At 36.7% G+C, this 27,889-nt stretch overlaps 1 protein-coding gene across 4 annotated transcripts in view; it reads right to left on the bottom strand.

Annotated features, from left to right (window-relative positions):
- GPC5 (glypican 5) overlaps positions 1–27,889 on the bottom strand; it is a 1,461,148-nt gene that overhangs the window by 1,136,202 nt on the left and 297,057 nt on the right. For all 4 annotated transcript variants that reach the window (XM_063651046.1, XM_054446639.2, XM_063651047.1 and 1 more), the window contains exon 3: positions 25,449–26,143. In XM_063651046.1, the coding sequence (XP_063507116.1) occupies positions 25,449–26,143 (695 nt within the window). The remainder of the gene's footprint in view (positions 1–25,448; positions 26,144–27,889) is intronic.

Here is a 27,889-nt window from a genome sequence, read left to right as displayed (position 1 = left end):
CCCCAGAACAAAGCTAATAGCCATTTATGCAAATGAATTAATACTTTTGTTGGCAATACCTCATTTGCTGGAAATAGTAACATGACAGTGCAGGAGATGATATAAATGCTTCTTTCCTAGAGTACTCAAATGTAATATCATGCCTTCCTTCTGATTGCACAGAGACCTTTGTAAGTTTTTCTGCCTTTGTCATTCCTCACATCTACTCACCTATAACATTCCATGCACATTCATATGTCATATATTGCACAGTGAGAAAGGCAGTTAAAACAGACTGCTGACTGGAGTTTCAACATATTTGATAGACAAATATGCAGAATATTTGAAAAACTAAGAAAAAGGTAACCAAATAAAAAATAAATGAACACAGGATATGAATACATAAGTCACAGATATAATGCAGATGGCAATAAACATAAAAGCTGATCAACCTCAATATTTATCTTTGAAAGTAAAAATATAATTTCATCCAACCAAATAGAAAAACATTTAGATATTCATAGTATCAATTGTTGGTCAAGGTATGAGAAACCAATAGTCTCTCTTGTTACTGTGAGTGTAAAGTGGTAAATCCTCTAATGAGGTGGAGGTGGCGTATTGGCTGTTTTTATGATGTTTGTAAGTGTACACTTTCTACCAGGCAGCAATTCTCATTAACCATAGCTCACCTAAAAAAACAACTACACTTAAGAACAAGGAGGCATATACAAGGATGCTCAATAGATCATTTATTTTGAATAATGAAGAATTGAAAACTAATGCCCATCATTCTTCAATGACTATAAAATTGATAGTATGTTATATAGTTTTTATGTACTTTGCAATCTTTAAAAAAAAAAAAATCAAGATGGGCCAGGCATGGTGGATCATGCCTGTAATCCCAACACTTTTGGAATTTGAGGTGGAAGAATAGCTTGAGGTCAGGAGTTCAAGATTAGCCTGGGATACAGAGTGAGACCTCGTCTCTTCAAAAAGTATTTTTTAAAAAACAAGATGAGCATGGTGCTGTGCACCTGTAGTCCCAGCTATTCAGGAGGCTGAGGTGGGAGGATCGCTTGAGCCTAGAAGATTGAAACTGTAGTGAGCCCTGTTCAAGCCACTGCACTCTAGCCTGGGTGACAGAGAGAAAGAGAGAGAGAGAGAGACCCTATCTTTAAAAAAAAAAAATCTTCAACATAATTTATGAATAAAAAAATGAAAATGATAAGGTATCATGTGTGGTATTTAAATTAAAATACCACATATTTCTATTGTTATAGTTATTTATACATATAAATGAATTTTATATGTCTGGAAGGGTACATAAGCAATCCCAAATGGTGGATGCTGACAGAGAAGGGAAAGCAAACTGGCCAAGACCTAACCTTCTATAACCTTATCCTCACATTTACAAACACATGTATTTACATTTTGTTCTTTTTTGTCTGATTTTACCAAATTAGAATTATACTCTATACTTCTCCACAACAGATTTTGTCACTTAAATGTCACTTATTTCAAGAATATATCCAGCAATTAGTAGATACATACAAATATATTTTGTAATTTATCTATGTGTACATGTAGATATCCACACATATACATACTCATATAATGTTTTATACACAGGATCATATCATACATCCTGGTGAAGTAAGAGGCAGAGCTCGTCTCTGGAGGCCAAGTTCGGACACCAGACCAAATTAGCAACTAGCTAAAACAGGGATGGGGCAGAAGCAGCTTTCTGTGAGACACCCCTACAGTGTGCCATGGCAACACCCAGGAGCTGCTGCCTCTTTCCACAGCCATGACCAGATGACCCAGAAATGGCTACCCTTTTCCTAGAAATTTCTGCATAAACCACCCCTTAATCTGCATGTAATTAGAAGTAGGTATAAACACAACTTACAGAACTGCCCTGAGCTGCTACTCTCAACACATTGCCTATGGAGTAGCTCTGCTCTGCAGGAGCAGTCACAGAGCTGGAACACTGCCTGAGCTGTAACACCCCCGGACCTGGAACACTGCTGCTTCAAAAAAGCTGTTTTCTTCTACCGTGGGTTGACCCTTAAGTTCTTTCCTGGGCAAAGCAAGAAACCCTCCCAGCCTAAGCCCCAGTTTGGGCCTCACCTGTCCTGCATCACTGGGTTCTCATTTTTTTTTTTTAATGCCATAGACTTTTCCCATTATTTTGCTTGCTTCTCTAACTCCTATCCTCCTCATTACCTCCACTCACAGCTTGTCCTTCCCAGATAATCAGGTACAGCAAATAATTACGCATTCTTTTCTGTTTCCTCCATGTTCACATGTCCATGTACTTTTCACATAAGCACATTTACACACATTTATATATATGTATCTATTTCTAAACATAAAGATAGTATATTTAAAATGGAATCATTTACAAAAATAGGGCATTATATATGCTTCGATTTGTTTCACTTTCTCAGTCTCATAATATGACATCAAAATCCTTTCATATCAATGGATAGAGCTTGAATGCATTACTTATGAACCTTGCATAATCTTCCACAGTGTGCGTGTGTGATTGTATCCTAATGTATTCAACATTCCCCCAGTTGGATATTTACTTCTTTCCAGTATTGTGATCTGAATGTTGCCAAAAATATAAACAACCTTGTTCTGCATCTTTGAAAACTATTAGTGCTTTTATTTTAATATAATAAAGTCCCAAGAATTTGACTGTTGGGTTAAAGTCTATAAAATAACTCCAGGCTAACCAAGGAAGGAGGGGAGTTGTTGGTGAGAGAATAGGACTGAGAATTTGAAAGGCAGATAAATAGTCTTGATGATTATATTAAAGAAATTAATCAAGCCTACCATGGAAGGAATTAGACCCTGAGAAAATCAGGTTACCACTGAGTTTTTGAAAGGTTATTCTGAGGCTCTGAGGCTCAATGGTTATTCTGGTGATGGAATGGGATGGGATAGGGCAGTGGAGGAGAGATGGAGACTGGATGAGGTAAGACTAACTAGGACATATCTACCTGCAATCATCTCCAAGCAAGAATATGATAGTTGGCTACATAAAAGAGCAACTCAAACCTATTTGAGACATATTTAGGTTATAAAATCAATAGGAATCAGGATTGGAAATTTGGTGGGAGGTAAAGTAAGCGTCAAGGATGACTCTTAGGTTTCTAAGTGGATGTACTAAAGAGTACCCAGGTTCGGGAGACAAGACCATGAGTTCAGTTCTGGATTTCTGGGTTTTAAAGAGTCTTTGTGACATTCTGAGAGAAAGTGTCAAGTAGAAAGCCGGTGCTCAGAGATTTCTTGGATACATATAAACAAGGTGGTAATTGAACCTGAGAAATCAATTTCTACCAGGCTGATGTGACAAGGGTCTCTAAAGTGACTCTAGGAATCAACTACTTTTTATGTCCCAAAAGCCTGAAATCATCAGAGGTAGAGAAAATGAGGGGAAAGGAAAGGAGAAAAGACATGACTGCTCTCCACGTTCTGTCTTGTATTACGAATGGTGGAAAATGATGAAAAGAAGATACAGTTACTATCATCATCTGGCCAAGTCTGACTATTTAGGCACTTGAGAAAGTATTTTAAAGGGGGGTGGGGGGCACTTTCTTACTTATTTCAATTTTTTCATAAATATAAACTTAGTGGCTTCATTTTTAAAATTTTGCTTGCTTGTAGTATAATATGAAGGCTTGTGATTTATTTCTTTATTTCTTTATTTACTTATTTATTTATGACAGAGTCTCTGTCTGTCACCCAGGCTGGAGTGCAGTGGCACGATCTCAGCTCACTGCACTTTCCGCCTCCCGGGTTCAAGCGATCCTCGTGCCTCAGCCTCCTGAGTAGCTGGGATTATAGGTGTGCACCTCCATGCCCAGCTAATTTTTGTATTTTTAGTACCGCCTGGGTTTCACCATGTTTCCCAGGCTGGTCTCAAACTCCTGACCTCAGGTAATCTCCCTGCCTTGGCCTCCCAAAGTGCTGGGATTACAGGCGTGAGCCACCACATCTGGCTGCTTATTTTTTATTTTTGTTTGTATTCATTCATCTCTTACATTTAACATGATCTCTTTTTTTTTCAACAGCCTTAATAATTCTAAGATGGCGGATTAGTAAATTATGGCCAGGAGTGTCCTTTATTGTCTCTGAACAGGGTAAGAGTGATTCTGTGATACCCCTAATACCTCTTTGTTCTAAGGCTACTCAGCTGATGATCAGTGTATGAAAAAGCCAATAGCAAAGTCAGAGGACACCAGGCAGTGGGGTGGAAGGCTTTTCTGTATTATCTTCTGTTCTGGGTTATGGATTTTCCAATGTGAGTGAAGGACACTGTATCAGAGATTACTGATGACTGTGATGTGCATTTTAATTACATAGATTATATTGTTTGTTGATCAACAAATGATGAAGATATCACATTCTAATCCATATTACATATTATGGATTTTAAAAATATTTATGATTCATACTTTCACCCAAGTTAGTGAGAAACACCAATATATTCAAATTATATATATATACACACACACACACACACACACACACACACACACTAAACTGGAAACAACTTTGCTCTTGGTATATGCTCTTAACTAGAGAATCCACCTTAATGGTCCTTGTGAATATAATAATTCTCAGTGCATATCGATAAATCGTTGAATAAAATGGTTGCTTGGTATAAAGCTAGAAGCATAGCATCCAGACAAAGATATTTGTCTGAGACATGTTTACTCTCATCTCTCTGGAAATAAACCACTTTTAGGAGGTCAAGATAATGTTTAGTCCTATTTTCACATTGCTGCACCTGCAAAAAACTAACTCAATCAAATGCACATAGATTTTTCAAAGGGATTCAGTTTCTGAACTGTGTTCTTAGAGTCCTTGGGAAATTTTAGCGTGACCAATCCTTCTTTAATGTGGGGGACACATCGGAGGATGATCACAGCTGCCAATGGCCTAGCTATAAACCTGAAGCTACCCAGCCAGATACCAGGCCACATTCCCTTCAATATCCCCCAAAATAAATTTGCTGTGGCCCAAACCCCAAATAATGCACAATTATTAAAATGACCACTTTGGGAAGTAATGAAACATACCTCAGAGTAGCATTTTTCTAAGTGTTTTTAGCAGAAAATCCATAAGTTGTTCAGTCAAAAATGGGCTTCTTGGTTAAATATATACTGGAAATGCTTTACTTAATACAGTTAACGGGTATTTTTAAATAGCAATATTTCTTTATTATTATTATTATACTTTAACTTCTAGGGTACATGTGAACAACGTGCCGGTTTGATACATATGTATACATGTGCCATGTTGGTTTGCTGCACCCATTAACTCATCATTTACATTAGGTATTTCTCCTAATGCTATCCCTCTCCCAGTCCCCCACCCCCTGACAGGCCCCAGTGTATGATGTTCCCCGCCCTGTGTCCAAGTGATCTCATTGTTCAGTTCCCACCATGAGTGAGAACATGAGGTGTTTGGTTTTCTGTCCTTGTGATAGTTTGCTGAGAATGATGGTTTCCAGCTTCAGCCATGTCCCTGCAAAGGACATGAACTCATCCTTTTTTATAGCTGCATAGTATTCCATGGTGTATATGTGCCACATTTTCTTAATCCAGTCTATCATTGATGGACATCTGAGTTGGTTCCAAGTCTTTGCTATTGTGAATAGTGCCACAATAAACATACGTGTGCATGTGTCTTTATAGTAGCACGATTTGTATAATCCTTTGGGTATATACCCAGTAATGGGAATGCTGGGTCAAATGGTATTTCTAGTTCTAGATCCTTGAGGAATTGCCACACCGTCTTCCACAATGGTTGAACTAATTTACACTCCCACCAACAGTGTAAAAGCATTCCTTTAAATAGCAGGATTTCTTAGAGACTTTGACATGATCTGCGTGGAAACCACCCACATTTCCCTCTAGGAGATGACTATTGTGTGTAGGCTTTCCCTGAACTTAATTAAGATCATGCAACTTTTTTTTTTCTTCAAAGAATACCTATTAACATCTAAATGAACATGAGTGAACTACAAAAAAAGCAGTTTTAAAAACTTCTTTAGATGAACCACGTGGATTCTGTAAATGAGAAATACATGTGTACAATCTAAAGGCAACTAGTTTGTCAGTGAAGCCTCAGTCCTGCCCCAGGCCCTGGGCAGCTTGGGCTGCCTCAGAACCCAGACAGTACATGCAGTGGAGAAGCCCAAATGCCTGATGTTTGCATTCCTGAATTAAGAAGTGGAAGATGAAAGATGTAGCATGGGAACACTCTCAGAGCTATTTAGAATAGATTATATACACCTCTACCAAAATGTGGTTTTAATATTTATTATTTTTCTCTTGCCCTTATTTCCAATAACCTAATTTGATAAGCAGGATTTTTGACAGGACTGAAGATAAATGCAGATACAACATTAATAATATCAGAGTATTTATCTGCATAAAAGTTTAAATGGAAGCATTCTGTGCATTCATTAGAAGAATCATAGATTATCACAGTTGTCTTGCTGTGCTCTCATGGAAGATGTGAAGTGTTAGTAATTTAAGATTCAATAAAATATTATAAATGCCAGAAATTAAGTCTAATTCAATGCATTAAATCAAGAAGTTTCTGCTGTGGCATTTGAGGTCATTTCAGTTTAACAAATATTGCCAGACACTTTAACAATCACTGGGGATAAAGAAATGACAAAGTCTAGTGAATTATCTGTATAAGCTTCGAGTTTTACTGGTGAGGTAGACATAGAAGAATGTTCAACACAACATGGGGTTAAGAGGAATGGCTGAAGTGCTGCATGTACTTTAATAGACCTGGAACACGACAGGAAGGGAGGGCAAGTCAGGAGACTTGGAATGAGATTGATATGTGACAAGGGTGGTATCACGACAAAGGGAACTCTACACCATGCTATGAGGCTTGTATTTTTTCAGACAGATATAAAGAAGGCCAAGCTACAGGCAAAAAGATCAATTTGGAGACAATTGCTATGGTCCAGGCAATGCATGATAAAGGCTAGATTTCTTAAGTTGATGATCAGATATTCACTGGGGAATCATAGACGAATCAAGACTTCAACTCTAGGGATACAGTGGTGAGCACAACCAACAGTCTCTTGCCTTTGGGCATTTGCAAATCAATATAACATATAGACAATAAATAATTGCATTTATGCAAAATGCTGTAAAAGAGAAGTTACAGCGTTACCAGTTTACATTACAAAGTTACCCAACCTTTTCTACAGAGGAAAGCTTCCCATAGGTAGTGGTATCTATTCGCAGCACAGAAATGAAGAGTAGCATTAACATTAGCTAGATAAAGGTGCTTGGGAGGATAGCCAGCGGAAAGCCTATTTCATTCAAAACACCAACAAGAGTCGTGAGAGAAGACCGAATGCTAAAGGAACCAAGAGAACTCCAGCATGGCTAGAGCAAGGGAGTATTACGAGTGGTGCCAGACAAAGGTGAAGCGGTAGTAAAGGCCAGAATGTGCAAAGTACTAAAGGTCAGCATAAAGGCTTTTAAATTTCATTCTAAGGTCAATAAAAACCATTGGAAGATTTCAAGCATAATATATTTTATCTTTTAAAAATAGTATTCTGACTTCTGTGTAGAGAGTAGACTAGTGAGGTTAAAGTGCTCATGGAAAAGTGAGTTAACCTATTGGAGTGTCAGCAGTGTAGCTGCATGCCCAGCTGGTAACACCCAATGTCTAGCAGTGCCTAGGACACTGCAAACACTCAATATACATTACTTGAATATTTGAATGAATGTTTGAGATTATCCTCTTACTTAAATGTATCAGACTCATAAATTTCTTAAATAACAAAAATAGTTTTTCAGGATCTGAAAGCTGAGCATCCATGGGGAAAACAAACAAAACCTTTGATATATGAGAACATTTTTTATCTGAAGGACCTTGTAGTGTTAAAGACAAAATGTTTCTAAAAACATATTTAATATGTCATAGTGAATGACAAATTAAATGACACATTCTTCCTCTGAGTCTCCAAAGCCTCAGAAAGAGTATGCCAACAGAAAGAACAAACCCACACATAGAAATTACTTCCTGGCATATACCGGTTTTCTGTTTGCATGAGTCAATTTTCAAAAGTATACATTGTAATTTTTTTATAACAGCTTTATTGTTATATAGTTCACAGAACATAAAATTCGCTCTTTTGAAGTGCACAATTCAGTGAATTTTATTATATTCACAGAGTAGTGCAACCATCAGCATTATCTAATTTTACAATATTTTTGTTACCCCCTCCAAAAAAACCCATATTGCCTTAGCAGTAACTCCCCAGTCCCCTGCGCCTCTTAGCCCCTGGCAACTATTAATCTACTTTCTATCTCCATGAATTTGCTGTCCTGGACATTTCATATAAGTAGAATCTTACAATATGTGGTCTTTTGAGACTGACTTCTTTCACAAAACACATTAAAGTAATTAATTAGGAGGCCATTAGACTGAGATGGCATCAGCTTTCTGGACTCCGACATATACATACGGAAACCCAACTCAGAGTAAACAGTCATACCCCAGGGAAAAAATAAGAAATAAAAAAACGTACACTTAACCGATCAGAAACAGCCAAGGAATCTCTACCTAGGACTTTAAGACTATGTCCTCCCTTTATCAATCAAATATTGCCTTTGTCTTGTTTCCATGAATACCTTATAAACACTTTTCCCTCACACACCTTTGGTGAGGTCCCAATCACTTGAGGTCTGGCACTGCCCAATTCATTAACTCCCGTCTGCTCAGCTATATACTTTAAAATTTTAATATGCCTAAGTTTATTTATCAAGGTCCAATAATATTGTGGCATGTAACAGTACTTCGTTCCTTTTTATTGCCAAAAAATATTCCATTATATGTATATAGAACATTTTATTTATCCATTCATCAGTTGATAAACATTTAGGTTGTTTCCAGTTTTTGACAATTAGGAGTATGTTGTGATGATCATCTATATATGTTTTTTTGTGGATATATATATTATGTTATCTTGGGAATATACCTTGGCATGAAATTAGCTGGGTCAAATGCTAGCTCTCAATTTAACTTTTTGAGGAACTGCCAAAGTGTTTTCCAAAGTGACTGCAGCATTTTACATTCCCTCCAGCAATGTTTGCATGCTCAGTTTTTTCCACAGCCTCACAAACACTTTGCTACTATGTATCTTTGTTTTTATTATTTTTTTTTGAGACAGGGCCTCGCTCTGTCACCCAAGCTGGAGTGCAGTGGCGCGATCATGGCTTACTGCAGCCTGATGTCCCAGGCTTATGTGATCCTCACACATAAGCTTCCTGAGCAGCTGGGACCACAGGTGTGCCAACATGCCTACCTAATCTTAATTTTTTTTGTAGAGATGGTGTCTCGCTATGTTGCTCAGGCTGGTCTTGACCTCGTAGCCTTAAGCAATCCTCCCACCTCGGCCTCTCAAAGCACTGGGATTACAGGCTGAGCTATCATGTCCAGCTTGTTTATCTTTTTTAATATAGCCAACCTACTCAGTGTGAAGCAGTATCTCATTGTCTCAGTGTGGTTTTGATTTATATGCCACTAATGACTAACGATGTTAAACATCTTTTCATTTGCTTATCACTCATTTGTACAGCCTTCTTTGGAGAATGTGTATGCCCATCTTCTGCTGGGTTAATTTTTAATTGATGGGTTGTAAGAGTTGTCTAATTGTATTAATTAGTGCCTGAATATAAACATTAACTTAGACCGTGTCATATATTGACAGTAATGTCTTATTCCTGATTTTAAAGCAAATGTATCCAGTAATTCCACTGTGCTCTTGGAATTATATAATAAGCCTACAGTTTTTTCCAGTTTTCTATTTCTATTATGTTTCATCTTCAATTTTTATATCTATTTCTATGATGTTTTTATCTTAATTTATTGTTACATGTATATTGTTGCTATTTGGCACATTCCTAACTACTCCATATTCACTATGGATTGCATTCAAATTGTTACGAAGTATATATTTTCATTCCTTGTTTTTCATTTTCTTTTTTGTTTTTGCCCTTTATTCATCCTGTGGGAACATCTTCTTCAACTCTCAGTTCCCACATTTGCAGCATATTACATCTGCTCAATTATCTCATGATTTAATGATTTCTCCCCTACTTGGGGAGCAGTTAAATGAATTCAAGTTTCTAACACTTCCCAGCAAAAAAGTCCCATCCATCACAAGCAATCTATTTTCTTGAGACCTTTTATTTCTCAGTGTGTTAGGTCAAAGTATAATTTCCAAAAAAAATTAAAAATATGACTCTAAAAAATATGTAATGAGCAGTTGTGAAATATTTTTTGCTTAATTTCTTAATGAGGGAACAAACAGCACAATCAAGCTGCTTGAAAGGTGAATACCAGAGATTAGCATTACACTCCTTACAAGAAGAAACACTGCAATATTAATGTCAGATTTACAAGATGATTGACACTTTTCAGATAAAACAATAACTTTTTGGTTTGTTTTCTCAATCAGGCAAATATCACTTATAACTCTATGGGGCAAAAATTATTTGCGACTTATCAATCTTCTGTAAATTAAATCTAACTTTAAAGATCTTAGTATGGTCTGTAAAGTGATGAAATAGTAAGTAAAAAAAAAAAAAAAAAAAATTACATGTACCTAGGGCCAGGTGCGGTGGATCATGCCTGTAATCCAAACACTTTGGAAGGCCAAGGTGGGCAGATCATGAGGTCAGGAGATCAAGACCATCCTGGCCAACATGGTGAAAATCTGTCTCTACTACAAACACAAAAATTAGCTGTGCATGGTGGCGCACACCTATGGTCCCAGCTACCAGGGAAGCCGAGGCAGGAGAATTGCTTGAACTCAGGAGGCGGAGGTTGCAAGGAGCCGAGATCGTGCGATCACTGCACTCCAACCTGGGCGACAAGAGCAAAACTCTATCTCAAAAAAAAAAAAAAAAAAAGAAAGAAAGAAAGAAAAAAAGAAAAAAAATTACATGTACCTAGAGATGGCTCAAGGAGCTCACCTCAAATAATTGGAGGAGTATAAGTAATATTTTTCATTCTTTTCAGGTTTTGGGTAATTTTTCTTAACAGTTACTACTTTATTATTGGAAATTATAACTACATGTCATTTGGAAATATGGGGGGGTTGTTTTTAGAGTCCTTCTTCATCCAAGTAAGAGAATAAAGGTTTCCTATTCTTAGACCAAAACCTGAAGGTAACATTGAAACGCACAAATCCTTCCCCCAACGATGATATCCAGCATCAAACATCTACTGCTGATCTGATGAAATGAGTTTGGATCATCTCTAAATCAGACTATCCATATTGTGCCTCCACCGTACAGACAAATGTCACTGAAGAGTTTAGTACACATCCTAATACTGACTCTATCAAAACCTACCATGCTTTCTATTGATATTTTCCTTGGGTAATCTTTCAACAAAAAGTGCCGCATCTGCTTATTACACAGAGAGTAGCTGAAAATAGAATAAGGAGAATAGCAGGCCCAAATTTTTGAAAGTGGGAGGTACCACCTCTCTCAAAAGATAGGTGCTAAAGAGTTAGATGTTAGCAGCCAGACTTTCTGATTCACGAAGTCAGAATCATAAATGTGAACAGTCAGAAGGGGAAAAATGTGAGTGGAACAAAATATCCCACAGTTAGACTACACATTCCTGAAATGTGAAGACTTTGAAAATTCCTATTATTTCTTCCTTAGTTGTTAAAAATGAAAACAGAGAAGGGAGTATAAACCTTCTCCATCCTCACACCTCTTACACCACCCTTCCCATGCATAGCTGAAGCCAGCCAGACACAAGACCAAGAAGGGAACTGACAGTTGGAGTCTTCTCTGATCATCCCTAGATAGATTAGGTCTCCAAGGTCAAATAATGCAAAGTTTTGTTAAAGAGAAAGAGGATCAGTGGCAAATGTTGTAGACTTGCATTCCTCCACTGTAGAACTTCTCAACTATTGACCAAGAATGATCACAGGTGTGGAAAGAGATTTTCCTTCTTGTTTATTGAGTCAATTAGGAAGGGGTTAGGGTAGCCAGAGGCCCTGGCTATCCACTCTGGCCTACAGAGCTTAGTCCTTACTCCGAGGATCATGTAATATGACTATTGACTTTGTGGTCAAGACATGGAGAAAGTTGAGAGGCACTGTTTTTCTTGTCCCATCTTGAGTGAGGTTGTCCTTGGTTTTCAAGCCCTGAGAAGTTTTAGGCAGGAGGCTCACAATGGTACTCTGTGGTTTTCTGTGGCCATGGAGTTCTGGCAATTTGAGGTGACTCATCAGAGGCTTTGGAAGTCATGGAAGGTCCAATGACTGCCATGATGCTGTATGTAATACTGATCCTGGGGGCCCCATGGCCAGCAGAGGCAGCAATGCCATGGGAGCTTAGCCCACACCCAGGTCCCCTAGGAATGTTCTGTGACAGGGGTGGATCATGCCTTCTATAGTCATATAAAAACTGAAAGTGAAGGGGTAGAAAACGATATTCATTCCATGCAAATGGAAACCAAAAGAGTATAGAGGTAGTACTTAGATGAAATAGACTTTATGTCAAAACTGTAAAAAGAGACAAAGAAGGGCATTATATAATGACAAAAGGATCAATTTTAAAATGTTGCATAAGAGTTGCAAATATGTATGCACCCAACATTGACACACCTAGATAAAAAGGTACATATTAATAGATACAAAGCCAGAAACGGACTGCAATACAATAGTATTGCAAAGAGTAGAGGACTTCAATACTCTACTTTCAACAATGGCTAGATCAACCAGAAAGAAAATCAATAAGGAAACATTAAATTTGAACTACACTTCAGACCAAATGGACCTTAAAGAAATATACAGATAATTCTATACAAAGGATCATAAGAGAATAAAATGAATAAGTATATGCAAACAAATCAGATAACCTAGAACAAATGGAAAAATGCCTAGAAACATACAAACTACCAAGACTGAATCATGAAGAAATAGAGAATCTGAATAGACCAATAAGGATTAAGGAAATTGAATGAAACATTTTAAAATAATTCCCCATTATATAAAATCCCAGATGAATGGCTCCACAGTTGAATTCCACCAAACGTTTAAAGGAACTAGCACCAATCCTTCTCAAGCTCTTTAAAAAGTCAAAGAGGAAGATATACTGCCAAATTCATTTTATAAGGCCAGCATTACCCTGATACAAAAGCCAGATAAGGACACTAAAAGAAAATAAAAGTACATATCATTATCCCTTATGAACACAGATTCAAAAATCTTCAACAAAATGCTGGCAAACCATACTCAACAGCAGTGACATTTATCCCTGGGATGTAAGGATGATTCACCATATACAAAGACATAAACGTGATATACCACTTTAACAGAATGAATGACAAAAATAATATGATCTCAATAAACACACACAAAAAAGCATTTGATACAATTCAATATTCTTTCATGACAAAAACTCTTGACAAATAAGTTATAGAAGGAATTTATCTCAATACAATAAGGGCCATATATCACAATCCCACAGCTAACATTATACTCAATAGTGAAAAGTTGAAACCTTTCCCTGTAATATCAGGAAGAAGACAAGAGTGTCCACTCTTGCCACTTCTATTTAACATAGTACTTGAATTTGTTGCCAGAGCAAATTAGGCAAGAAAACTCAATAAAAGGCATCCAAATAAAAAGGGAAACAGCTAAATTGCCTCTTTTCAGATAACATGATCTTATTTATAGAAAACCCTAAATACTCCAAGAAAAAAATGTGATAAATAATAAACAAATTTGGTAAACAAATAATAAACAAACTTTATTAAATGACCAACAGGCATATTTTTAAATGCTTAATATCACTAATCAAAATAAACATACAATCTGTAGAACTTCCATACACTAAGAGCAAGCTATCAGAAAAAGAATTCAAGAAAACAATCCCATTTATAACCACTACCAAAAAATCACTTAGAAAATAAGTTTAACAAAGGAAGTTGAAGATTTGTACACTGAAAACTATAAAAATTGATCAAAAATTGAAGAGGATGAACATAAGTAGAATGATGTCCATGTTCTTGAATTAGAAGAGTTAATATTATTAAAATGTCCAGTACCTAAAGCCATCTATAGATTCAGTGCAATCTCTATCAAAGTACCAATGAAATTTTTCACAGAAATAGAGAAAAAAATCCTAAAATTTGTATGGAACCACAAAAGACTACAAATAGCTAAAGCAATATTGTGCAATAAGAACAAGGCATCACACTGCCTGACTTCAAAATATACTACAAAGTTATAATAAACAAAATATCATGGTACAAGTATAAAGACAGACGTGCAGACCACTGGAACAGAATTAAGATCCCAGAAATAAATTTATGCATCTCTAGTTAATTGATTTTGGACTAACATAAAACTTGAAACTGTAAAAGTACTAGTAGAAAACATAGGAAAAAAATGTTCTTGACATTAGTCTTAGCAAGATTTTTTGGATATGACCCCAAAAGTACAGGCCACAAGAGCAAAAATAGACAAATGAGATTTCTTCAAGCTAAAATGCTATGCATATCCAAGGAAACAATCAACAGAGTGAAGAGACAACCTGTGGAATAAGGGAAAATATTTGCAAACCATCATCTGATAAGGGCTTCATAGCCAAAATACATAAGGAACTCAAACACTCAATAACAATAAAACAAATAACCTTAACCACAGCAGAGGGCCTGAATTTAGACATTTCTCCAAAGAAAACATACAAATGGCCAAGAGGTGTATGTTTAAATGTTTAATATTATGAATCAACAGGGAAATGCAAATTAAAACCACAATGAGATATTATTTCAAATCTGTTAAAATGGATATTACCAGAAAGACAAAAGAATAACAAGTGTTCTGAGGATGTGGAGAAAGGGGGAAACCTGTACACTATTGGCAGGAATGTTACTTTGTACAGGTGTTATGAAGAAAAGTGTGGTGGTTCCTCAAAAAATTAAAAATAGAACTACCATATGCTACAGCAATTATCCTTTTGGGTATACATCGAAAAGATATGAAATCAGTATGTGGAAGAGATGTCTGAACTCCTATGTTTATTGCACCAGTATTCACAATAGTCAAGATACAGAATCAATCTAAGTGTCCATCAACAGATGAATAGATAAAGCAGATGTGAGATATATACATACGATTCTGCACAGCCAATGAAACAATCAACATAATGTAGAGAGAACCTATGGAATAAGAGAATACACACACACAAACACACACACACAGTGGAATATTATTAAGCCTTAAAAAAGAAAGAAATTCTGTCATTTGCAGCAACATGGACGAATCTAGAAGGAATTATGCTAAGTGAAATAAGTCAGGCAGAGAAAGACAAATGTTGTATGAATCTCATTTTTATGTAGAATCTAAAAAAGTCAAACTCAAAGGAGCAAAGAAAATGGTGTTTGCCAGGGCTGAGGCTGAGGACATGTTGGTCAAAAAGTAAGAAGTTTCAATTAGACAGAAAGAATGAGTTCTGGAGATCTATTGTACAGCATTGTGACTATAGTTAATAACAATGTATTATACACTTGAACTTTCTCAGAGAGTAGATTTTAAACATTCTCACTAAAAAATGTGTACATGAGGTGAAGGATATCTTAATTAGCTTGACTTTAATTATTTCACATATATCAAAATATCATGTTGTACACCATAAATACATATAATTTTTGACAATTAAAAAGTAGTTAAACGAAAAATAAATTAAATTGTGGAAAGACATACACATGGGTTTATGCAGTATCAATTTAGAGAGCATTTACCCCACAAAAGTAGCAGGAGGATTGTCAAAGCAGCTGAAAGCATCAGTGATGAACCTGAAGACCTATTCACATAAAATTCAATCAGAAATTATTTCAGAAAAATTCAAAAGAATCACTAGACATTATTAAAAATTTCTTATTCCCAGGAGACAAACAGCTCATAATATTGGGATAAGAGATTGTTTGCTCAAAGAAACCTCAATAACTTAACAAAAGCAAATGCACATTTGACACATAATTTGATTGAGGAAGAATGTAAGGGGTTCTTTTCCCTTTTACATTTAGAATTAAATGGGAGTGAGTAACTTGGAAAGAAGAAGATGTCAAGAAAAGTGACAGAATAATAGCCTGCAAATACTTAAAGGTAAAGATGGCCAGGACTTATTTCCTATCTTCACAACATTACGTTCTAGTATACCATGGGTGACTATTATACATATAATCCTTCACCATATGGATAAACTTTCCAGCAACTTGAGATGTCCACAAACGTGATGGACCACTCTTCTAGGAGGCCTCTGCTCAGATTCTGCCTTATAGACCTTCAGACCTTCACAAGATATTTAATATTTTTATCTCTCTCGAGAAATTATGTAAAAATAAATAACTGTGATTATCAGTCTTTATTCTCAAGTAACTCACACCACAATATTTAACAGAAAGACAAAATCACAAAATAATCATGCAACACTTTCAAAATTCTATGAACTGTTTAAACAAAAAGTATTCAAACTTCTGCAAACAGGGACAATTTAACTTCCTGTTTTCCTAATTGAATGCCCTTTATTTCCTTCTCCTGCCTAATTGCCCTGGCCAGAACTTCCAACATTATGTTGAATAGGAGTGGTGAGAGAGGGCATCCTTGTCTTGTGCCCGTTTTCAAAGGGAATGCTTCCAGTTTTTGCCCATTCAGTATGATATCGGCTGTGGGTTTGTCATAGATAGCTCTTACTATTTTGAGATACGTCCCATCAATACCTAACTTCTTGAGAGTTTTTAGCATGAAGCGTTGTTGAATTTTGTCGAAGGCCTTTTCTGCATCTATTGAGATAATCATGTGGTTTTTGTCTTTGGTTCTGTTTATATGCTGGATTACATTTATTGATTTGCGTATATTGAACCAGCCTTGCATCCCAGGGATGAAGCCCACTTGATCATGGTGGATAAGCTTTTTGATGTGCTGCTGGCATGACTGTATATCTAGAAAACCCCATTGTCTCAGCCCAAAATCTCCTTGAGCTGATAAGCAACTTCAGCAAAGTCTCAGGATAAAAAATCAATGTACAAAAATCACAAGCATTCTTATATACCAATAACAGACAAACAGAGAGCCAAATCATGAGTGAACTCCCATTCACAATTGTTTCAAAGAGAATAAAATACCTAGGAATCCAACTTACAAGGGACATGAAGGACCTCTTCAAGGAGAACTACAAACCACTGCTCAATGAAATAAAACAGGATACAAACAAATGGAAGAACATTCCATGCTCATGGGTAGGAAGAATCAATATCATGAAAATGGCCATACTGCCCAAGGTAATTTATAGATTCAATGCTATCCCCATCAAGCTACCAATGATTTTCTTCACAGAATTGGAAAAAACTACTTTAAAGTTCATATGGAACCAAAAAAGAGCCCGCATCGCCAAGTCAATCCTAAGCCAAAAGAACAAAGCTGGAGGCATCAGGCTACCTGACTTCAAACTATACTACAAGGCTACACTAACCAAAACAGCATGGTACTGGTACCAAAACAGAGATATAGATCAATGGAACAGAACAGAGCCCTCAATAATAACGCCGCTTATCTACAACTATCTGATCTTGGACAAACCTGAGAAAAACAAGCAATGGGGAAAGGATTCCCTATTTAATAAATGGTGCTGGGAAAACTGGCTAGCCGTATGTAGAAAGCTGAAACTGGATCCCTTCCTTACACCTTATACAAAAATTAATTCAAGATGGATTAAAGACTTAAACCGAGGACCTAAAACCATAAAAACCCTAGAAGAAAACCTAGGCATTACCATTCAGGACATAGGCATGGGCAAGGACTTCATGTCTAAAACACCAAAAGCAATGGCAACAAAAGCCAAAATTGACAAATGGGATCTAATTAAACTCAAGAGCTTCTGCACAGCAAAAGAAACTACCATCAGAGTGAACAGGCAACCTACAAAATGGGAGAAAATTTTCGCAACCTACTCATCTGACAAAGGGCTAATATCCAGAATCTACAATGAACTCAAATTTACAAGAAAAAAACAAACAACCCCATCAAAAAGTGAGCGAAGGACATGAACAGACACTTCTCAAAAGAAGACATTTATGCAGCCAAAAAACACATGAAAAAATGCTCACCATCACTGGCCATCAGAGAAATACAAATTAAAACCACAATGAGATACCGTCTCACACCAGTTAGAATGGCAATCATTAAAAAGTCAGGAAACAACAGGTGCTGGAGAGGATGTGGAGAAATAGGAACACTTTAACACTGTTGGTGGGACTGTAAACTAGTTCAACCATTGTGGAAGTCAGTGTGGCGATTCCTCAGGGATCTAGAACTAGAAATACCATTTGACCCAGCATTCCCATTACTGGGTATATACCCAGAGGACTATAAATCATGCTGCTATAAAGACACATGCACACGTATGTTTATTGTGGCACTATTCACAATAGCAAAGACTTGGAGCCAACCCAAATGTCCAACAATGATAGTAGACTGGATTAAGAAAATGTGGCACATATACACCATGGAATACTATGCAGCCATAAAAAATGATGAGTTCAAGTCCTTTGCAGGGACGTGGATGAAATTGGAAATCATCATTCTCAGTAAACTATCACAAGGACAAAAAACCAAACACTGCATGTTCTCACTCATAGGTGGGAATTGAACAATGAGAACACATGGACACAGGAAGGGGAACACCACACTCTGGGGACTGTTGTGGGGTGGGGGGAGGGGGAAAGGATAGCATTAGTAGATATACCTAATGCTAAATGACGAGTTAATGGGTGCAGCACACCAGCATGGCACGTGTATACATATGTAACTAACCTGCACATTGTGCACATGTACCCTAAAACTTAAAGTATAATAATAATAAAATAAAAAAATAAGTATTCAAACTTGTTACCTGCCCCTAAAGAATTTTGGACTTGTCTCATATGAGGTACATGAGTCTTCATTAGCCCTGACCACTGCTAATCGCCTCAGGAGAGGTTCCACTCACCACTATCACCACTCCACTAGCACAGCCCACACATGCAGGGGTCAAATCTCCAAAATAAGAAGGATTCAGATCTAATCAGGCATGTGAAGAAAATTCCTACCAGCAGAGGCTGAAATATCACAGAACTACCTCAACAGAGTGTCAAATTTATGATATCTGAACAGAAAATCCATGCACAATAAAATTACCCTTTGACTTGCCTCTAATCAGAAAACATCTCATTCCATATCTGAAAAAAACAAAATTACCTTCATATTAAAAACAGAAACAATTAATTGTCACTACACACTTAATATGGCCACATCTGGAGTAAGAAGTTCCTTAACACTATTTAGTGACCAGAAGTTGGTGAGTGAAAATCTTTAGAAATGATCTCTACATAGAACTGTGAGAACAGATAACCCTCCTGTGGTCTAATGAATCTTCCTTTTCTGCTTTATTAGCTTACAGTGTTTTCTATAAATCAAAGTCAGCCCACTTTCACTGGATTCTTTCAGAGCTGACTTTCACACCAGGAGCTTATATTTTCCCCTCTCAATTGTTACAAATTTAATTCTTATGCCTTTTCTTTTTCTTTGTCAATTCCCAGTCTTATTCCTCAGAAGAGCCATGTACTAAATCATAAGTTCAATATCAACCCACCACATATGTTAAACAAAAATTAAGCAAAGGTAAAAATAATATATTTCAACACTACTAATAGTTACTGTAGAATGTATTGCATTTAGATATCTAAAATTAAAATATCTAAAATTGCAATGGTATTTTGAATGAAATTTTGTCCAACCACCCATGGGCTTTGTCTATGAGGTAGCTTATATAAAACCTTTGGTCACATCTTCCACCTTGTAGCAGCCAAGTCCAAATATGAACATGAATGAAAGCTCCCCCACTAAAACATTTTTATTTCAGAAACAATATCTTGTCAGCTTTTCATATATTATGGAAACTGGAGCAACCATAGAGATTCTACTTATTCATTCCAATCTCTTCTCTGTCTAAAGTTTATACACTCTGATCTGAGTCATGCTCAAAAGAACACACTCTACATATCCAACATTAATTTCAAAATAATTTCATCCATGTTTGAATCTCTCTAGGAACCAACTCTGGTATCATTCTATTTCACCCGGAGAATGAGATGTCCTTTCTTTAACCCAGGGGGCCTCACCCTCAGGTCTGTGGCATCACGGGAGCTGTAAAGTCACTGAAATTATATGCAGTATTTGGCATGTGCCTGTGTGTCAGCATGTGTTACTTTTCTAGGAAAAGGGCATATTAGCCTTCTTCTTATTGTGAAAGCGTCATGGCCACGAGAAGGTGATGCACTCTGCCACCTCTTCTTCATCACTCAAAAACTCCCACACTGCACTAGATTGACTGACGCTAAGCAAATGTCATGACTTTTGTCAAGTTCATGTGTGATAGTTACTGTAGAATGTATTGCATTTAGATATCTAAATTTAAAATATCTAAAATTGCAATGGCATTGTATTTTAATTAGGTTACTTTGGAGACTGAGATTTTGAGAATTCTTCCCTAACCTTTTTTCTTCTCTAGTACCTATATTTGCAAAATCTCATGTACTTTGATATTTTAGGAAAATGCATATCACATCATTGAATAAATTGGACAAAATTAGCATTTTGTCCTAAATAATCCAGGCTGCTATTTTAACTTTTCTTTTATTGAAAGTATAGTTTAAACACCTAAAAACACTTAATAAATTTACTATGCTTGCTGTCTACAGATTCGGATAAATGTCTGAGGAAGGGTACAGAGGAAGTGATAAGATATTAGTTTCCTTAACAGTTAATTAAAGTATGTTAGTATATATTGTACAATTCACCATAAAGTCATTTTTGATAGGTTTTAGTGATAGAATTATATAGTAATTCTAAAGTAATTTGAGTACAACCAGCTGAAACTCTACTAATATTGCATAGATAGAATAGGTGAAAGACTTTTCTGTAAGAAAAAATAGAATGGGAGTTTTTTTGTTGAAAATTGTGCTTCTGATCTTGGGAGGCCGAGGCGGGTGGATCACGAAGTCAGGAGCTTGAGACCAACCTGGCCAACATGGTGAAACCCTGTGTCTGCTAAAGACACAAAAAATTAGCTGGGCGTGGTGATGCATGCCTGTAATTCTAGCTACTCAGGAGGCTGAGGCAGGAGAATTGCTTGAACCCGGGAGGCGGAGGATGCAGTGAGCCAAGATCGTGCCATTGCACTCCAGCCTGGGTGACAGGGCGAGACTCCATCTCAAAAAAAAAAAGAAAACACCTTTTTTTTTTTTCTAAAACTGTATAGAATCAATATTTAGCTGTGTTTCCTGGTAACATTTGTTCTATTTAGAACATCTTGAAACAATGTTATTAAACCAGACTGTATGTTCTTATGCCTTTAATAAGTTAAAGGGTCAAATTATAGCAAGAAATAATATATTAAATGTAATTACTAAGAAATAGGATTTCAAAAAACATGAAGTATTTACCAAATGAATTAATAATTTATTAACAAGAGGGTAATCTATCTATATCCATTAATATTAAAAATACATTAGAGACTTGTCTAATATTTTCTGAAAATATCAATTTTTTTCTCATTCATAAAGAAAATTACAAGTATTTGTTTAATTAAATGATTATTTAAAATATTTTTTGAGCTCTACACCCCTAAGAAATAAATGTTTACTTTGGGAGCATTTAAAACATCAGAGAAGGCCAGGCGTGGTGGCTCAGGCCTGTAATCCCAGCACTTTGGGAGGCCAAGGCAGGCAGATCACGAAGTCAGGAGTTTGAGACCAGACTGTCCAATACAGTGAAACCCCGTGTCTACTAAAACTACAAAAATTAGCCGGGCATGGTGGCGGGCACCTGTAGTCCCAGCTACTCGGGAGGCTGAGGCAGGAGAATCGCTTCACGGGATGTGGAGGTTGCAGTGAGCCGAGATCATGCCACTGCACTCCAGCCTGGCAACAGAGTGAGACTTCATTTCAAATAAAAAGAAAAAAAATCAGAAAAATCAGTGAATTATTTCTAAATAATATAATGTGATAGTGATAATTGGTAAAATGTAAACACTATGCACAAGACATTAAGTGTGTAAGTTCATCTTATTCTCACAAGGATACTATTATGGTATTACATCGCCCCATCTAACCAAAGAGGAAACTGAAGCAAACAGATAAAATAAGCAAATGCGTAAACTCAGAGCTAGTAAGAGGCAGAGACAGATGTGAAATCCAATTTAACACTAGGACTTGTGCTTTTAATTCCTACTCTTTGCTACCTCTCTTCTTCTGCTTTATTAAATCAAACTTTGTCTTAATAAAATCACAGAATTATGAAATTAAAAAAATTCTCCTGTAAATTAACTTTTGTTTCTGTAAACATTAACCAAATATAAGGTACTTATGATTTTTCTCAGAAAACTAAACTTTTTTTCCAGTTGAAATTCATCCAACAGTGTGTGTGTATATATATATATATATATACATATACATACATATACATACATACATACATATATCATATGTGTATATATATACGTATATGTATGTATACACATATGGTATATGTATATATATCAAGTATCTCCACAGATATTTTAAAGTGAAAATATGTATTTATGGAAGAGTAGACTTGGAAGTACTAGATCTCAGAGATTTCTTTGGGAATGTGAGAAAGTCATTATTTGCTGGCTTTCCAGTAATTTATTTTGAATTTGTTAAATTCATCGGTGTGCGAACTGGTTATCAAAGTTTGATAAAGAGCTTATAAATCACTTTGAAGTTGGCAGAAATAAATATTCCTGGGTCAATTTTCAAGGAGTTTAAAATCAGTTTCTTCTTCTGTTCCCATAAGTAAAAAGAGAACTCAGTTGTTTTATTTAGAAAATCCATAATTTATCAGTAATAATTTATGTTTCTCAAAATAGTCATAGGACTATTATATAAAATCAGACTATTTATTTAAAAAAGAGCACTCTTTGAAAATACAGCAGAGAGTTTTACATGATAAAAGTTGTGTATAAAACTTCTTTAGGAAACATAAACCTGATTCTAATACTTTGAGACACTAAAGTCACCTGCTTCACCGAGGTCTGCTCAGGGCCTTCCTTAGAATAAGGAGAGAAAAGAGTAAGGTTATCAGGTACCTACTGCCTACCAGTGTCAGACTCTGACCAACACTGTCCTATTTAAGTTATTCCTCCCTTCCTTTTCACATAGGACAAACAGGCTTAAGGGTTTTAGAAGCTGACCCAGCCCACATGACTAATGGGTAGCAAACTCAGGATTTGAAAGCTTTCCTGTCTACTGCAAACTTTTATTTTAGTCTTTGAAATAGGAAACGCCGAAGATTTTCTACAGGATAGATTTTAAGGACACAAAAAGGCCCTTCAGGTTTCCAAAATACATAGGAAAAAAGGTCTTGAAAACCCATTCACTTACATATATTAGAAGGCCCTGGCCCTGGGACATTAAATTATCAGGCCCCAAGTTAATAATCAAATCTGGACTTGGTCTCCGATTTCTTGTGCTTACTTTCCCTTTTGGAGATACTCAATAAAATAATATGAGCATTTTGATCGGGCTCAGTGGCTCATGCCTGTAATCCCAGCACTTTGGGAGGCCGAGGCGGGTGGGTCACGAGGTCAGGAGATCCAGACCATCCTGGCTAACACGGTGAAACCCCGTCTCTACTAAAAAAAATACAAACAAATTAGCTGGGCGTGGTGGCGGGTGCCCGTAGTCCCAGCTACATGGGAGGCTGAGGCAGAAGAATGGCGTGAACCCGGGAGGCGGAGCTTGCAGTGAGCCGAGATCACGCCACTGCACTCCAGCCTGGGTGACAGAGCAAGACTCCGTCAAAATAATAATAATAATAATAACAATAATAATAATAAGAGGATTTTGTTCCCTAGATCTAAATGCTTATTTTTCAAGGAAATACTTGAAACCACAGCAGTCATTGGTACCTCCTTTTGAGATGGTTTATTGTATCCCTTCCGGAGGTTCTGGGCCATGTACAATTTTCATAAAAGGATGTGAGAAGACAAGTAGACCAGGCCATTACATCAAGTTGAGAACCCGGTTCATTGTATAGGGATACCCAGCTGAATGAAGCAGGGAGTAGGAGTTAAATTTCAGCCCACACGTTACCCTATGGTGCTGTGCTGAATCCACCTAAAGGTGGTGTCGTTTCTAATTTTCAGAAAGGAATCATAAAGGCTCACGCAGGACCTGGAAAGTCCCTGAAGGTTAGGAAGAGAAGGCGAAAAAGTGTTTGGACATAAAGCTTTTCAGATTCTATCAGTCATTAATTAAAGGAATTGAATCAAATTCTGTTTAAAAGTAATGAAATCCTCAGGCGAGGTGGCTCATGCCTGTAATTCCAGCACTTTGGGAAGCCGAGGCAGGTGGATCACCTGAGGTCAAGAGTTCAAGACCAGTCTGACCAACATAGAGAAACTCCCTCTTTACTGAAATTTTCTGCTTAAAGCTAATTGATGAGAATGCTTGTTAATTCGGTAAATCAATACCAGCCTAAGGAGATGTCTTTTGTTGACACTGGAGAGTATAATTTTATTTCAGGGGAAAATGTTTAGTAGAACCATCAGCATGCTATCCTATTTCACTCTGGGATATGAGAACTATTACTAAGGGAGCCAGTGAATATTTAGAAAAATGGTTCTATGTAAGGTGGGACAAATAGAAAACTCTCACATGTTTTGATTTGATGATTGTGTTTTAAAAACTTTTCAGTCTGCTAGGAATAAAATACCATGACCGTGTATATACTACATTTTAAAAATTATCACACCATCACTGTGACAGATTTTGGAGCATCTCTGAAGAAACTCTTTTGAACACTAAGCTATCAAGTCTTAACTTCAGGGATATATAACTGTCGTTTTCCATTTTAAAGCCAAATACTTTTGAAATTCTAACAATAACTACCCATTTTTGGAGTACCAGGTACCATACTAAGTAGTTTGCATGCATAATGCCTATATTCCCAAAAAAGGATACTTCAAATGTTGTATGTTACTATTTCCTTTTTATCACTGAGGAAACTGAGGTGCAAATAGGCCAAAGGGACTCACCTAATTTCATTTAGCTAACTACTGGTAGGCTAAAGATTCAAATCTATGCTGTTCCTGATTTCAAACCTGAGCTCTTGCCGCATCACAGAGCTCACCCTTTCAGCAGACTTCTACTTAGGAGAGAATATGGTATTTCAGCTAATCAAAATGTTATCACAAGATATAAAAAATATAATATCTTGGATTGAATATATCAACGGACACATTCTCCTACTATTTCCTAAAGTATATCATGGCTAATATTTGAATTACAAGAAGTCAGACTGGAAATGTGGAGTTCCTACTTACCTGTTCCAATAATTTTTGTCCGTTGAGGTGAGCCTGTAATACAGCATCATTAACAAGCAAGTGAAAGTTCAGGAGCACGTGTTCAATGTCGTATGTTCCATGCATTGCATCGGACAGTTCTTCCAACGACCGGATATATGCATGCCAGTGTGGATTAAGCTCCGCCATGTGCGCCAGGCAGCCTCGCATGACATTGAGGCAGTATTCCATACAAGGCTTAGTGAGCGTCAGGCCCTGGCAGTGGGGGCAGTATTGCATCTTCAGGAGGGCTCTGCTGCACTCTTTGGAGAAGTGCAGATAGTCTGTGGTGTTGATGACTTCAATGCCCAGATTGAGTGCCTGCAGAAAGGTGCGGCTGGGCAGCAGGGACCTCCCCATCTGTCCCACTACTCTTTTGGGAATATTACCAAATGGACTCACATCCCTGCGAGCCATCCGGATGCATTCTGAGTATTCCAGGGAACTGTCAGTCACACCAGGGCTAATGAGGTAGTTGTAGACCAGAGGAAAAAGACTGTCAAAAAATCTGTTTACAAATTCTTCAGGATTAACATCTGCACCAAATAAATACAGCCCCACATCAGTGAAGAACTCCTCAACCGAAGCAGCAGCCTCCAAGGCCATGTTCCTGTAGGTATTGCAAAAAAGTATAATGGTGTAATTTTCTGCTTGTTTGATGAGAGTTTCAAGGGTTTCTGTAACACAAGCAGAGGCAAAAGATGAGAAGGTTTAGTATTCATGCTAACACTGTCCATCTGCTCCAGACGTTAAATGACTCATCAAAACTAATCTAAGGATCTAAATTGTAATTCTTAGCCTACTCAACCAAATTCAGTTTTCCAAGGATAATGACCGGACAACAATGACCATTGCCTACAACACACAAGTTTTATAGAGACATATTTCTAGAATCACAATCTGTTTAGAAGTAATGAAATCACCAGGTGCGGTGGCTCATGCCTGTAATTCCAGCACTTTGGGAAGCCGAGGGAGGTGGATCACCTGAGGTTAAGAGTTCGAGACCAGCCAGACCAACATGGGGAAACCCCCTCTCTATTAAAAATACAAAAATTACCCAGGCATGGTGGCAGATGCCTGTAATCCCAGTTACTTGGGAGGCTGAGGCAGAAGAATCATTTGAACCCGGGAGGTGGAGGTTGCAGTGACCTGAGATTGCACCATTGCACTCCAGCCTTGGTGACAGAGTGAGACTCTGTCTCAAAATTAAAAAAAAAGTAATGAAAGAAAAAATAAGTTACATGTATAGTAGTTTCTGACTTTATTCTATAGTCATTCATAACTCACTAATGATAGAAAAAAGTGTCATTGAGAAATTTATTTCATAATCTGACTTCATTATAAAAGATGGTCACATTAAGTACTTAATTCACCACCTGCTATATTTTTATAATTTTTCAAATCTTTTTCTTTTCCAGAATGAAAGCTAGTAGATTACACACTGGTTGCTACAAAAGGAGGTTAGATTCCCAAAGGAAAACCAGACAATCCTTAGACCTCCTCACATGTTCTAACTGAAGAGAAAGTAAAGCATTCATTTTCAAAGTATCCATAAATTATCACACTTTGTTAAGCAGTGGGAAACCCATGAGTGCTATTATTTGATGAAAATAAATTATTGTGACCACATTATTAATCATATCCTTTTTCTTATCATCTTATCTTCAAAGACTTTACTGTGGGATATTTTGTTTCTTACTTAAATAACTGATGATCTCAAGTCAATTTATCCACAGAAACAACCAAGAATAATTTACACATAAATTAAGGGAGAAAATCTAAAAATAGAAAGTTGGAATAATCAGCAAGTCAAAATGGTATATCAAAATGAGGCATTAAGCAACAGTAAACACCTTGGATATATTAGTAATTACATTTCATAATTAGCCTAAATAAGGATACTGGACTGTTTCAATATATAATAATAAAATATATTCAATAAAATTATCTCCTATAGTCCCAATCATATAGTCATTTTCAATTAGGTTGTAAAAGATCACGCAATAACTTAGTAATCTAAAGACTGTTTGAGTATATTACAAAAATAGGTGGAAGAAGAGTAGGAAAAAACAAAATGGAATAACAAAACGCAGAGGTGCAGAGATAGCTACTAATGAAGCAGAACTGTGTCGTGAATATGCCACAGAGTCCAAGTACAAATAAATAATAACACAATATCATGAATTCTGATACTGATCTAATTCACATTGATTTCCAGGCTTTAGTGTGATATATTAAGGTGTATCTACCCTGCAATGAAAGGTAACAGCTTTTAAAAGTAATTGCAATTCTGTTTCAACAGAGTACGTATAAATTGTTAGGTAGAGCTCATGTGTTATCTATGCATCGCTAGTAACTAGTTCCTCAATAAAAATATGAAAGAATGAAAATGGGATGATAATGAGAAGGCTTCAGTTGAGATT

Source organism: Pongo pygmaeus, chromosome 14 (genome assembly GCF_028885625.2).
Source record: "Pongo pygmaeus isolate AG05252 chromosome 14, NHGRI_mPonPyg2-v2.0_pri, whole genome shotgun sequence".
NCBI lineage: Eukaryota > Metazoa > Chordata > Mammalia > Primates > Hominidae > Pongo > Pongo pygmaeus.
The sequence above is the reverse complement of the archived record's forward strand: the minus strand, read 5'-3'. Positions and strand labels throughout refer to the sequence as shown.